This window comes from Alosa pseudoharengus, unplaced genomic scaffold (assembly GCF_046254945.1).
Source record: "Alosa pseudoharengus isolate Yale_2024_CS ecotype anadromous, Long Island Sound unplaced genomic scaffold, YU_APseudo_1.1 YU_APseudo_1.1_scf_14, whole genome shotgun sequence".
Classification (NCBI taxonomy): Eukaryota; Metazoa; Chordata; class Actinopteri; order Clupeiformes; family Clupeidae; genus Alosa; species Alosa pseudoharengus.
Window position 1 is genome coordinate 37,733,638 of NW_027468609.1, and position 14,193 is coordinate 37,747,830.

At 39.2% G+C, this 14,193-nt stretch overlaps 1 protein-coding gene across 4 annotated transcripts in view; it reads left to right on the top strand.

The window, feature by feature from the left end:
- Positions 1–14,193, top strand: part of ermp1 (endoplasmic reticulum metallopeptidase 1) — a 129,824-nt gene that overhangs the window by 42,350 nt on the left and 73,281 nt on the right. For 3 of the 4 annotated variants that reach the window (XR_012986829.1, XM_076284892.1, XM_076284893.1), the window contains exons 5-7: positions 3,961–4,107; positions 4,234–4,326; positions 5,761–5,973. Coding sequence is in view for 3 of the 4 variants with exons in the window: in XM_076284892.1 (XP_076141007.1) it covers positions 3,961–4,107; positions 4,234–4,326; positions 5,761–5,973 (453 nt within the window). In the remaining variant the exon portion in view is untranslated. The remainder of the gene's footprint in view (positions 1–3,960; positions 4,108–4,233; positions 4,327–5,760; positions 5,974–14,193) is intronic. The other variant, XM_076284894.1, reaches the window with a different exon arrangement.

Genomic DNA, 14,193 nt, shown 5'->3' on the forward strand with positions numbered 1-14,193 from the left:
CTTCTCTGCTTAGTCTGGCTGCCTCTCCACCCTCTCCATGTTTCAGTACTGACTGCCCACTACTGCTTTACTACTGTTTTACTACTGTTTTACTAATGTCCACAGCCTAATGTTTTCACTACTGTTTTACTGCTACACTGTTTTTCATGCTATATTAGCACACATGATCAATGGCTGCGGGTCAGGCTTCTGCTACAATACTGAATGAATCAATGGCTATAACCCTATTACCTCAACCTGTTCTTGCACTGACATAGTTTTTTATATTACCTTGTCTACATTATACTTTACTCTCCTATTTGTCCATAGTATAATACTGGTCTCTAGACCTTATTCTTGCACTGTTGCACTGTTGGACTAATGTTGGACTACTTTTTGCCCCTTCACCATGACACTCACTCTCTTGAGCACCTTGCCATGCACACATAACTAAAGGACTATGGTTGGACTACTTTTTGCACCTTCACCATGACACTCACTCCCTTGAGCACCTTACCAGTCCCGGCCCTGTCACTACAAGCGTCTTATGCTTGATCACCCTCAAGCACATTGGACCTTTTAAATTTAATTTATATAGTGTATTTAGTTTTGTTAGTTTTCTTATCTTCTACTGTCTTTATTGTACAGTGGAGTTTAGTTATATGTTCATACTTATACTTATGTTTAACATTTCTGCTGTAAGTGCATGTTGTGTGTGATGTCTGTATGCTACTGAGACCCTTGAATTTCCCCTTGGGGATCAATAAAGTATATCTATCTATCTATCTAAGCACCGGAATCGTTCAGTTTTTGCAGAAAGCATGAAACTTGGCACAGTTATACTACTACCCCTTGTAATCAAAAATTGAAATGGACCCCAACACATAGCGCCCCCTAGTGGCTGCCATCTTGAATTCAAATATGGCTACCATTCTTAATAGAATTGTTGATACAACTTCAAAATTAAACAAGATAAAAAAGTATTTTAAGTTCTAACACTCAATTTTTAGGGTCATGATTTCCAAACAAACTTGATGTTGGCCATTTTGAAATCCAATATGGCGGATACCAAATGTGAAAATATAGACCATCTCTATTGTTATTCATGATAGAAATATCATTCAAAAACAATTTCAGAGTTTTTTGAACAGTCATTTTATCACATGACAACCTCAATAATATATGAGGCATCAAGTATAATCTGGTAAGATTCCAATATGGCCACTATGTGTAAGAAAATAAGCCAATTATTCTATATCTTGGTTAATTGAAGTAACTACCTACATCATCAATAAATTCTTATTCTACCTTCTTCTCTTTCTGAGCAAACCTTAACTCTTACTATACACTGCTCAAAAAAAGTTTACACTTTAAAAAATAAAACACATCAGATCTCAATGGGGAAAAAACATCATGCTGGATATCTCATTACATTACATTTGGCTGACGCTTTTTTAGCCAAAGCGACTTACAACCTGGTAAACAGTTTAACGCTTTTAAAACAATTCTCTCAACAATTCTAGAACAATTTAAAACAATTCATTAAGGTAGAGTACAATAGGGAAAAGTGCATCAGTGAGTGCTGTTTTTATACAGTCAAGTCAGGTGGTAAGTGCTAGAATTAGCTAGTTGTAAGTAGTGCTACGAGAGAAGATATTCTCTGAAGAGCTGGGTCTTCAGGAGTTTTTTGAAAATGGAGAGGGATGTCCCTGCTGTAGTAGGAACTGGTAGTGCGTTCTACCAACGAGGAACAACAGATGAAAAAAGTTTGGATTGACCTGAGCGTACCGGTGGCAGAGCTAGACGATGTTTGTCTGAAGAGCGCAACGGTCGGGGGGTAGCATATATGCCTGTAGGAGGGCATTCGAGTAGGTGGGAGCAGAAGGTTTAGCTGGGAGGACCAGCAGTTTGGTTTATGAGTGGTTTAGCTGGAGGTGGTGTGCCTTCATCCATGTAGATATGTCTGAGAGGCAATCCGAGGTCCGTGCTGAGACTAAGGGGTCATCAGGTGGAAAGAACAGATAAAGCTGTGTGTCATCTGTATAACAGAGAAGCTGTCTGAATGAATAATCTGCCCCAAAGAAGTGGTGTGGATAGCAAAGAGAAGGGGGCCCAGTACTGAGCCCTGGGAGAAGCCTGTGGTGGGATGGTGAGGTGCGGACAGCTCTCTAAGCCATGATACATTAAACGAGCATCCTGTGAGGTAGGATTCAAACTGATATGGACTGGGTATTTTTTGAGGTGATAGCAGTGACGAACTCAGATCTGCGGTAGGGGTCACGTGACCACGTGACCACGTCCCAGCCCTATTCACATACATATACACACACACACACACACACACACACACACACACACACACACACACACACACACACACACACACACATTCCGGCATACACACACACACGCATATACACACTCACCTTCACAGACACAAACATGCAGAAACAAATGTACACATACACAAACAGATATTCACACACACACACACAAATTTAAATATACATAAACACACACACACATACTAAAAGACACGCACGCCCACACACACATACATGTGTGTGTTTCACAGCAAATAAAAATATTTTCCTCTCATAACTTTTTTAAACCTGGCAAACTAGGCGTCAGGGTTAATAAAGCAACACCATTGGATTTTTATATCAAAATTTCAAAATTTAAATATACATAAACACACACACACATACTAAAAGACACGCACGCCCACACACACATACATGTGTGTGTTTCACAGCAAATAAAAATATTTTCCTCTCATAACTTTTTTAAACCTGGCAAACTAGGCGTCAGGGTTAATAAAGCAACACCATTGGATTTTTATATCAAAATTTCAAAAGGCCATGGCTTGAAAGTGGTCAGAGATAAAGTCCTACTGTAAATGTAAAAATCTTTGAGTATAAATAAAAGTTTATGAAGGGGGTAAATGTACCTTATCTAATTTGCCACTGGATGGCAAGCACCTCAAATTATGCACCTTTCAGTAAATACTGGATGAACATATTTGGGCAGGTTTACTTTCTTTTTTGTCATATTACCCACATACAAATTAACAGGAAAACACCTAAGATGTACTGTATAGGCTACCAACAATAGTAAACTATTACTAGCCTATAACCACAAGGCCTACAATAAAGTATCCTGGTCAAATCAGTTCCTATCGCGGGTGACTTTGTAGTATTTTGACATACGTCGAGGGCCGGAATTGGGCCGGATGCGGACCGGATTTGGCCCCCGGGGGAAGGAGTTTGAGACCCCTGCTCTAGCGCCTGTGAGTGGAAAAACCACCCTTGCAACTTTGGGCCGGCGGCCTCAGTGTCAGGGAATATAACGAGTGATACGAATTGCTTTACTGCATTTAAATACACATACACGCCAGGCACAGGCTAGAACAAGGTAGCGATGAAGTTTCTCAGACATTCGTCAAGACAGAGCCAGCGAAAAATAAGCAAAAAGCGAGAAAACAGTGAAGAAATTGTCAGTGCTGCATAGTTTCTCTTCAATGATGGGGTTTGAGGTGTGAGTTGCCATACAGTCATGAGTGTACAACGAGTACAACAGGGGCCTTAACACACATCCCTGAAGGGCACCAGCGCTGAGTGTTAGAGTGGATGAGATGATGTTACCCAGCCTGTACACAGTCCTGTCAGTCAGGAAGTCAAGGATCGAACTTCACAGGGAGGAACTGATTATTTTTAGGTCTCCGTTTCATGATAAGCCTGAATGCTGTTTATATGTGACATGTAGATGTTTACATGTGACGCACCTACACATGACACACGCCGCAAAAAATTAGTCACCTCGGAAAACTTAAATTTACAGAGCCTGGTCATCCGTCTTGTCCGTCTATCCGTTTTGTCCGGTCATCCGGTCAGCCCGGTCATCCGTCTTGTCTGACTATCCGTCATAGTGATGCAACTGTAATAGCAGGATTAACCTGACCCATGACTTGGAATTTCACAGGGCCAGAGAATCCTTGGCTAGTGCAAGCCTATGTCCATGCTGCCAAGCATCCTTTTGCCTCTGTGGTAGGGCAGGAGGTGTTTCAGAGTGGCGTGATCCCCTCTGACACAGACTTCCGTATCTACAGGGACTTTGGCAATATTCCAGGTATGAGTATCATTCAGTGCTAAAGCTGACATTTAAAATGTTTTAAGGTTTTGCTCTTTCTACCCACATAACCTTCTCTCCACCACACAGTTATTTTTTTTTTTTTGTATCCTTTACTGTCCTCAGGCATAGATCTGGCTTTCATTGAGAATGGCTACATTTACCACACCAAGTATGATACAGCAGACCGAATCCTGACAGACTCCATCCAGAGAGCAGGTGAGAGAGTGTGTATTGTATCTGGTTTTTGAATATGCTGTTTACAGCTGGGGAAATATGATATCTTGAATATATCTTGATCTTAATGATCTTGCATAGATACTTAAAGAAGAAGTTCAGTGTGATATTGACCTAAAGTGTGTGATGATACCGAGTGTGAACTTTTGTCTCATAGCTCATCTCGGCTTGTCCCCTGCACTCCGAAATCTGGTGCTAGTTAGCCAATGCTACCAACAGGTTTTCGATGGGGGTGCCTCGGGTATCGGCCTAGCCATGCAAATAAATCACTGTTTTACACCATTTACGAGGCTCAAAGTAGCTCCACACTTCATTGGTAGACTTCCAAGGGCCCTGAGATTTAAAAAGATATATTGAGAACTTTGAAAAAGCACTGTAGGTCAGTGGTCCCCAAACTTTTTCTTCCGAGGGCCAGCTCACTATGCCTGGCTCAAAGAGAGGGCCAGAGACTCGGAGTATAAGAGTAACCATAAATAGCTTAGTGCTGTGAACAACAGCAGTCTACCTTAGTTGAATATCCCATTACATTTAATCTACTGCAATTTAAGGCTACTGCAATTTAATACCATTGTTAGCTGTGTTTATGTTGCCATCATGCCATATCAGTGTAAAATGTAGCTCAAATGAAATAATACTAATAAAAAGACTTTAGCATTGCCAAAAGTATTAGCAGGGAGTTCCAAAAGTATATTTTATTAAAAATGTGTAAACTCTGTGTCTTTGCATACACAGCTCAAGTTGTGAACAAGCAATATCCTACAAATAATTTAAAGTTCTCAAACTTTGAGAGCTGGCAAAAACATCTGAAATGACCACCATTCTAACTTTCACTCACCTGATGAGAACTTTTGAACGAGTGAATAAAAAACAGAAATAATTATCCCAGAAAGTCCCAGAAATATGACTTGAATAGAAGTTAGTTAGTTATTAACAATTAATTGATAAACTTTTAGAATACTTTGAGCACTGATGCAGTTAGCATAGGCCTCTTACATTGTTTGCAGGTAGGCCTACTATACAGTACATTTCATTCCGTTTTCGATGGCAAGCGCAAAACAGCACCAAAACAACCACCAGTGGACAAAAAGAATGTTACATGTGTACTGTTAAGACTCGCCATAGAGAATGAATGGGGGAATTACAGAGGTTATAGTTTGATGATGTCGTACTGCCATGCGGGCCGGATGCTATATACCACGGACATGTTTTGGGGGGCCACCCAAAATGAGGTGGCGGGCCGTAGTTTGGGAACCACTGCTGTAGGTGATAACCAACCTGGCAACATTTTAGTTTCGGGTAGGAAACTGTTTTTGATGCTTGTGTTCTCTTGTATTTAATACATTTGACACGTTGATGTTTTGTCATGTACATGTGTATCTATGTTTGTGTGGCTCTTCATATCCTTTGGCTTGGCAGGGGACAATATCCTAGCCGTACTTAAGCACCTGGTTATGTCTGAGAAGTTGGCTGATGCTTCTGAATATCGCCATGGAAACATGGTGTTTTTTGACCTACTGGGCTTGGTTGTGGTGGCATATCCAGCACGTGTTGGTACCATCATCAACTGCATAGTTACCATGGCAACATTCTTTTACCTGGGGAAGAAGTGCATGCTGCCCAGCAATATGGGTAGGTAATAAGATTTCCTTAAAGATATATACGAATTAGGGTAGTGACAGGGCTTGTAGCAGCCAATAACACATACAAATTTGGCTTTTTTTAACAACAGAATAATATTTCTGAACCATAATGTAGTAATTTATTGCCAACAACATATTTGCCTGGTTATTAAAGTACTACCTTGGTTAAATAACTGGAGTTGATAATGTAACTAGATGTACGATGTCCCCTTAATTGGCATTTGACGATGTGTACAGTAAAATGTTTCTAGGCCAAGTATACTTGTGTATACAAGGAATTTGGTATCTGCATTTATCCCATCCGTGAATTAGTGAAGAGACAGAGCACACAGTGAACACACAGTGAGGTGAAGCACACACTAACCCAGAGCAGTGAGCTGCCTTGCTACAGTGGCGCTCGGGGAGCAGGGTCATTCCGTGTGAAATCACCCAATTTCAGCACAATTTGGCAGGTGACCCTCTCCGAAAAAATCTGAGGTGTTTGTAGACCAAATCCATGCATAGATCTTAAATAGTATATCTGGATAACTAATCGTTGCAAAACTACAGCCCTTTGAAACGTCAAGTTATTTTAAGCATTGTGGTGAACAATCCTTTTTGTTCAACTTCCAGCATTATTGGCTCTTTTGGTATTTCACACACATTAGTGAAACTATGTGAATAGAAGTACATTTTCCTGTTGAATTAAAAAATCCAATCGGATCAGACGTATCTTGTGTACTTTCCCCTCTGCAAAGCTCTGAAAATGGCTATAAATTCATAATGTGAAAAGACATCATCACTTTTGAGGGCTTCTCATTCAGAAAGTATGTGACACAAATTCATCAGATTTTTTTCCTACACATATATGTATTATAAGGTCCTGTCCATGCATTAACTTTGGTTGTTATCATTTTCATATTTTCAGAGCATTTTTTTAAAATTGGGCCTGATTTTCAAAAAGCCTGTTTTCATCTTCTCATTTCACCACGTGGACAGTTAACAGGATTTTTAAAAAATTGACCATATATCATTCTGTATGTGAGGATCATCTGCCCAAAATTTGGGCTTGTTGCTGAGTTTCTTCATTGAGATAAGATTTTTTTAAATATTGTCTATAAATCCACTGAATTTGTACTGGATCTGCAGTACCACTTTGCACCACATGTAGTGCTCTTTTAATACAATGGAAGTCAATGGAAGAGTAAGAGAGTCACTTGTTTGCTGCACATATCCAATCTAAACACACAGTTTATGGTTCATAGTTGAATTGGTCCAAATAATTATTGCAACATGAACAACATACTACTCATACATAAATCTTATTTAGAGAAAATAAACTGATCAAGTAAATTATACACACATAAGTCTGACTGGTCATCATACATGCAGCAAGAGGATTTAGCATAATTACCATCTTTGTAATGAGTTTTCTACACCAGCTTTAACCTATCATTGCCTATGTGAGTACTTTAATAATTACTAGCCAACTGGTTAGGCAAAGTCTATATCCATCGTCATATGCATGGGATGCAGTCCTCTGTGATACATAGACAAAGAGCATCAAGATGGAGATCAGTGCTTTGTCTCCATGTGATCTGGGAAAGAAGTTGGAAAATGAATGTCATAAAGGAACATATTCAAGAAACAATGGGTTTCTAAAATTCAGTTATTTTTTCAAGGTATTTCACTTGATGAAGATGACCATGTGTGTTTTCATCACAAGTATTCATAACAAGGTTTGAGGACTCGTGCATCCAAGAGGCATTTGTAAAAAGATGATAAATCGTTAGTATTGATTTTTATGCATCTGACAACGCACTGAATTTTAGAAACCCCTTTTTACTTGAACCATATGAACCATAAACTGTGTGTTTAGATTGGATATGTGCAGCAAACAAGTGACTCTCTTACTCTTCCATTGACTTCCATTGTATTAAAAGAGCACCACATGTGGTGCAAAGTGGTACTGCAGATAAAGTACAAATTCAGTGGATTTATAGACAATATTTGTAAAAAATCTTATCTCAATGAAGAAACTCAGCAACAAGCCCACATTTTGGGCAGATGATCCTCACATACAGAATGATATATGGTAAAATTTAAAAAAATCCTGTTTACTGTCCACGTGGTAAAATGAGAAGATGAAAACAGGCTTTTTGAAAATCAAGCCCAATTTAATAAAAATGCTCTGACAATGTGATAATGTTAACAACCAAAGTTAATGCATGGACATGGCCTTATAATCCATACATGAGTGGGAAAAAAATCTGATGAATTTGTGTCACATACTTTTTGAATGAGAAGCCCTCAAAGGTGGTGATGTTTGTTCACATAATGAATTTATAGCCATTTTCAGAGCTTTGCAGAGGGGGAATTACACAAGATACACCTGATTTGATTGGATTGTTAAATTCAACAGGAAAATGTACTTCTATTCACATAGTTTCACTAATGTGTGTGAAATACCAAAAGAGCCAATAATGTTGGAAGTTGAACAAAAAGGATTGTTCACCACGATGCTTAAAATGACTTGAAACTTCAAAGGGCTGTAGTTTTGGAACCATTAGTGATACATATATACTATTTAAGATTTATGCATAGGTTTGGTCTACAAACACCTGTGAGTTTTTTCAGATTTTTTGGGAGAGGGTGACCTGCCAGCTACTGGGTGATTTGACACGGAATGACCCAGCAGTGAGGGGTTTGGCAACCTTTCAGTTACAAACCCGAAGCAATAACCAGTAGGCAAACCAGTAATTTTATTGAACAAACCTCCCAATGATAACAGTATTTTTTTCAAAAATAAAAAACTCAAAATGCACTGTTCCAAATTATTATGCGACATTTTATAGGTTGTAAAGAACTAAAAATGGTCATTTGTTGAATTTGCAGCATTACGAGGTCATATAAATTAAATCAAAAGTTATTTCAATCAAGAACATCTTAACAGGCCAAGTTACATGGTACCAGGACCCCTTCCTTGATATCACCTTCACAATTCCTGCATCCATTGAACTTGTGAGTTCTTGGAGAGTTTATGCTTTAATGATGTCAGAATAGCCTTCCAGAGCTGCTGCATGGATGTGAACTGCCTCCCACCCTCATAGATATTTTGCTTGATGATGCTCCAAAGGTTCTCAATAGGGTTGAGGTTAGGGGAAGATGGGGGCCACACCATGAGTTTCTCTCCTTTTATGCCCGTAGCTGCCAATGACCCAATAGTATTCTTTGCAGCATGAAATGGTGCATTGTCATGCATACAGATGATGTTCTTCTTTTTGTACCATGGAAGAAAGTGCTCAGTCAGAAACTCTACATACTTTGCCAAGGTCATTTTCACACCGTCAGGGACCCCAAAGGGGCCTACCAGCTCTCTCCCCATGATTCCGGCCCAAAACATGACTTCGCCACCTCCTCGCTGATGTCTTAGCCTTGTTGGGACATGGTGGCCATTCATCAACCATCCATTACTCCATCCATCTGGACCATCTAGAGTTGCATTGCAGCCATCCGTAAACAAAACTGTTTGATAATTAGTAGGGCTGTCAATCGATTAAAAAATGTAATCAAATTAATTACATACTCTGTGATTAATTCATCTAAATTAATCGCATATATCATTTTTGCTGTGAAAGTATTTTAAATATTTAAATTCAAATACATCATTGAATAATCAGCATTAGTGACCTTAAAGTTCAAAAACTCTTTTATTATTATTTTCACTGTTCAAATAATGGCCATAATAATATATGATATGACCTAATATGCTGAGGAAATAAATTCAAAAGTACTTCGGGAAGAAGTTTTTTTTCACATACAAGGCATTTCAGGCCACAGATATAACCTAGGGGACACAATGAAAAAAACACTCCCCTCAATGTCAACACTATTTCTTTGCATTGATGTGCGACTTTAGAGTTGACAAACTCCGGTGATATGCAAAATCCTTGCTGCAGACATTGCAGAGGACTTTATTTTAATCAATACTTTATTTTTATCAACACCATCAGGCCATTATTTTAAAGTAAATGTTACAATCAATGATCTACTGTAGGCAGCACATTTTCTTCTTTCTCCTTCATTTTACAGTCTAATGGTTACTGACTAGAACGGCTCGGGGTCAAAGGTCATCAGGGTTGCCAACTCTCACGCATCTGGTGTGACACTCACGCTTTCAGCACCCATCTCACGCTCTCACGCACACGCAAGAAATGTCACGCCAAGTCCATTCTTTTTTTTTGCAATCCGTTCTTTTTTTGTTGATGACTAGACTAGACCACAGCATTGTTTCTAAATGACAGGATACGAGTTTAAGGCATACATATGTCTAGACCAGGGGTGGGCAAACTGCGGCCCGCGGGCCGGATCCGGCCCGCCAAGCACTTTCATCCGGCCCGCCGAGCATTTCATTTAGTTATCAGGCTGCTCGCTATTTTTTTCCTGCGATAGAGACGACGTTGGTTAGCTTTACTGCAAACTGCTTTTCACTCTCCTTAGATAACGTTTACAATGTCAATGTCAAAACATCATGTTAAATAGTTTAACATGATGTTATCTCTAAGTTAACTCTTAGTTATCTCCTTTGCAGAAGATCTAACGTGAACATTATGCAATCCATTTAATTGGGAACGCGTCTGCACTCACGAGAGGGAGAGAGAGCCGCAGGTTCCAGCTGTCTTGTGATTGTTGATAATTGATATCTCCTTATAAGAAAGTTTTAAAAGGAAATCATGAAGGCAACAGTAGTTCCCACTACTGACCATTTAAAAACTGTGAGAGGGCCCAGCCGTAGGTACAGCACTAGCCATAGCAGAGCAGGCAGAAGATCATTGAGAAATAAACGTGAATTAAAGCGACTGTCTTAAAGCGACAGTGCACAATTTATACATTTGTTAAACAGCATAAAATTAGCAGTATTTTTAAAACAAATTAGCAGTATTTTAAAACATACTTTTCATACTAAATTATAGGCTATAAAAAATGTATTTTTTTATGCGTGTGTCGTGGGGGGGTGGGATGTGCGGCCCGCCAGCCAATTTTCAAAACCCAATGTGGCCCTTGAGCCAAAAAGTTTGCCCACCCCTGGTCTAGACCAACAGCTGGTAGGTCTAATATCCGCCTACAACGTTCTCAGCGCAGTTTTCTCTGATTGTTGATTCGCTGACTAGGCTATTTTAATCCGGTCCGCGACACCTTCACGGAACACGCTGCTATTTAGACATGAGGCAGACCGACATAAAGTGTGGCCGCCCATTCTTCTCTAGGAACTACTCGCGAAGTAGCCTCACAGACATCACATGAAATAACTTTTTCTCATCTTTTATAAGGTGCTATAGCCGCTATTTGCTGCGGTAAACGGTTTGCGAGAAAATTAACTTTCAAGAAATAATCATATTAGGCTGCTATAGCTCTGCGCTTATTTCAATTCATATAGGTGGAATATCTCACAAACTTTTCGTTCCACACATGACAAACCGTAAACCAGAATAAACAGCAGACCTTACCGAACACAAAGGTGTAATGCAATCCCCTGAACAATAAGCCGTTCCAAAGTAATCCGGTTTTGAAATGGTAGCAAATGTATATATGGTCTCCAATTTTGGGCTTTAAGTGTCTTAAAACTGAGCTGTGCTTAACTCATTGAGTGCCAAAAATGTAATATTACGTTTTTCCTTCCCATGCGTTGAGTGCCAAAAACGTAATATTATGTATTAGCTTTTTTTTTAATTACGAAACTAGACACTCTAACACACCTTATATGTGATTTTGGGAACTCTGTGATGAATGGAAATGAATTATATGATGATCGAAAACTCATGAAAACGCACAATCTGGACATTTTATCTGGACATTTTATCATAACTCGGTTGCCGCTTTGGGTCGAATCAGTGACCCATGCACGTCAGCTCAAAACCAGGCCATTTTCGTGGGTCTATCACTAAGTGGCAGTCTCGCCAGGTCTCGCTAGGTCACTTCCCGGAACTTTACAGGCAACACGACGTTATACCTCCATTTCTAGAAAAAAAAACAGCGATTTTGATGAAAACTAGCATGTAGAAATACACGGTTTGCACCCACTGAGAGCTTATAGTCTCACCTTTCAAACGAGCCATTGTATGTGTTCATAGCTATAACACAGAATATGCTGTGGCTGTACAAAAATCATCAACAACGGTCTAGATTGCTCGCACTCTAGGACAAAGCTTCTGAAAACAGCTTGGCATTCAATGAGTTAAATACCTACATATGTGTAAATATTAAAATCAGAGGATATACAGCTCATGGCTAAGAGTTTGTCGATGTAGCCATAATGATTTGTTTTCACAAAATGCTAAGCATGCATGTATTTAAGTGTCTTAAAAAAGTGTGCTTATATTGGTCAATGCATAATTTCATAACAGGCCAAATAGAAAATAAATGTTAAATGTAGCCTAGACATAATATTAAAATCAGATGATGTAGGATAGTATAGAGTTAGATAAAGTTGGATGGCTCCAGAACTCACACCAGTGGATTGGGTCTTAAAGGAGCCACACCACTTTTATGACGATATAGCTGTTCTGTTGACCTTTAGATTTGTTGCTACTGGGCATGAAGGGCAGGCCAATTATGAGTTCTGTCCAACATTGATGGTAGGTTTAGAAAAAAAGTCAGCACATTTTAATCATATTGCAATAATACCAATAACCGTGATGATTTTGGTCATGATTTTTCATCAAATGTCCATACTGTATCTCTAGTGGCTGGTAGACTTTGGAATCCACCAGCCACAATGGTAGGTGAAAAAAAATATTTTAGACTATTTCCATCCCTGATACATACGTACACTCATACACACATTCATAAGTCTCAATCTGTCCATTTCTTTCCACAAAACTCGCCAGAAGTCATCATTTATGGGGTTAATTTTCATTTTTTTCTACTGAGCTACTACCTTTTTTAGGTGGGCAGGGGGGCTCATAATCCTTCTATGCCAGGGGGTTAAAATACTGGTCTTGTTTTCAAGTGCAATCAATAATTTAATTGTAAATTTTTAAGAAACTTTTCCATTCTATTAGGTTTTTTTTTTTTTTTTTTAAACATAAATCAGGGATTATACTGTACATAGTAAAAAAGCCAGGGGACAGACATTTTTAAAATTAGGTTTAGGGAAAAATTTAACGCACACGCACTATGACTTCACAAAATCTCACTCCAGCCAAACACCCAAAGTTGGCAACCCTGAGGTCATACAGAATCGATTAATCTGCACTACTTTTTTTAATCAGTTATTTTTTCTCAAATTAATTAATCAAAATTAATCAGTTATTTTGACAGCCCTAATAATTAGTCTTCATGTATTCCTGAGCCCACTGCAACCATTTCTGCTTGTGAGCATTGTTTAGGGGTGGCCGAAAAGTAGGTTTATGCACACTTGAAAACTTGTTGAGGATCCTACACCTTGAGGTTCGCGGGACTCCAGAGGCACCAGTGGCTTCAAATACCTGTTTGCTGCTTTGCAATGGCATTTTAGCAGCTGCTCTCTTAATCCTATGAATTTGTCTGGCAGAAACCTTCCTTATTATGCCTTTGTCTGCATGAACCCGCCTGTGCTCTGAGCGACAAATTTCTTCACACTACGATGATCACGCATAAGTTTTCGGGAAGTATCCAGTGTTTTCATACCTTATCCAAGGTAGTGCACAATTTCACGCTTTTCAGCAGCAGAGAGATCCTTTTTCTTTCCCATATTGCTTGAAACCTGTGACATGCTTAACAATGTGGAACATCCTTCTTAAGTATTTTTTTTTTTTCATTTTTAACTAAGTGGTGCTATACTGCAAATAAGGTTATGGGATGGGTTGAGAATGGCCCCTTGAGCCCAACATACAAAAACAATTGGTCCGCCTAGGCCCTACGGTTTTTGAGATATTCACAGAAAAATGTGACCCCTCCTTTTGGGGGTCCAGTGCGGTTTGCTAGCTTGGCGGTCATAATAAATAAGGGATACTGACAAGCTGTCCCGATATAGAATTAATGGACCAGGCGGAGGCAAAGAATAGTGTTAATTTATGTTGTATATCGGGCCACCTCGAAGGCCATTATCCCACTTATACCCCAGTTGCCACTAATGTACAGTACCCTCCAGAATTATTGGAACCTCTGCTAAAGTTGACTAAAAACCGGTATAAAAAATAATCTGTTCATGATTTATTGTAATCTCACAATTAAAACAATTAGGAATTAC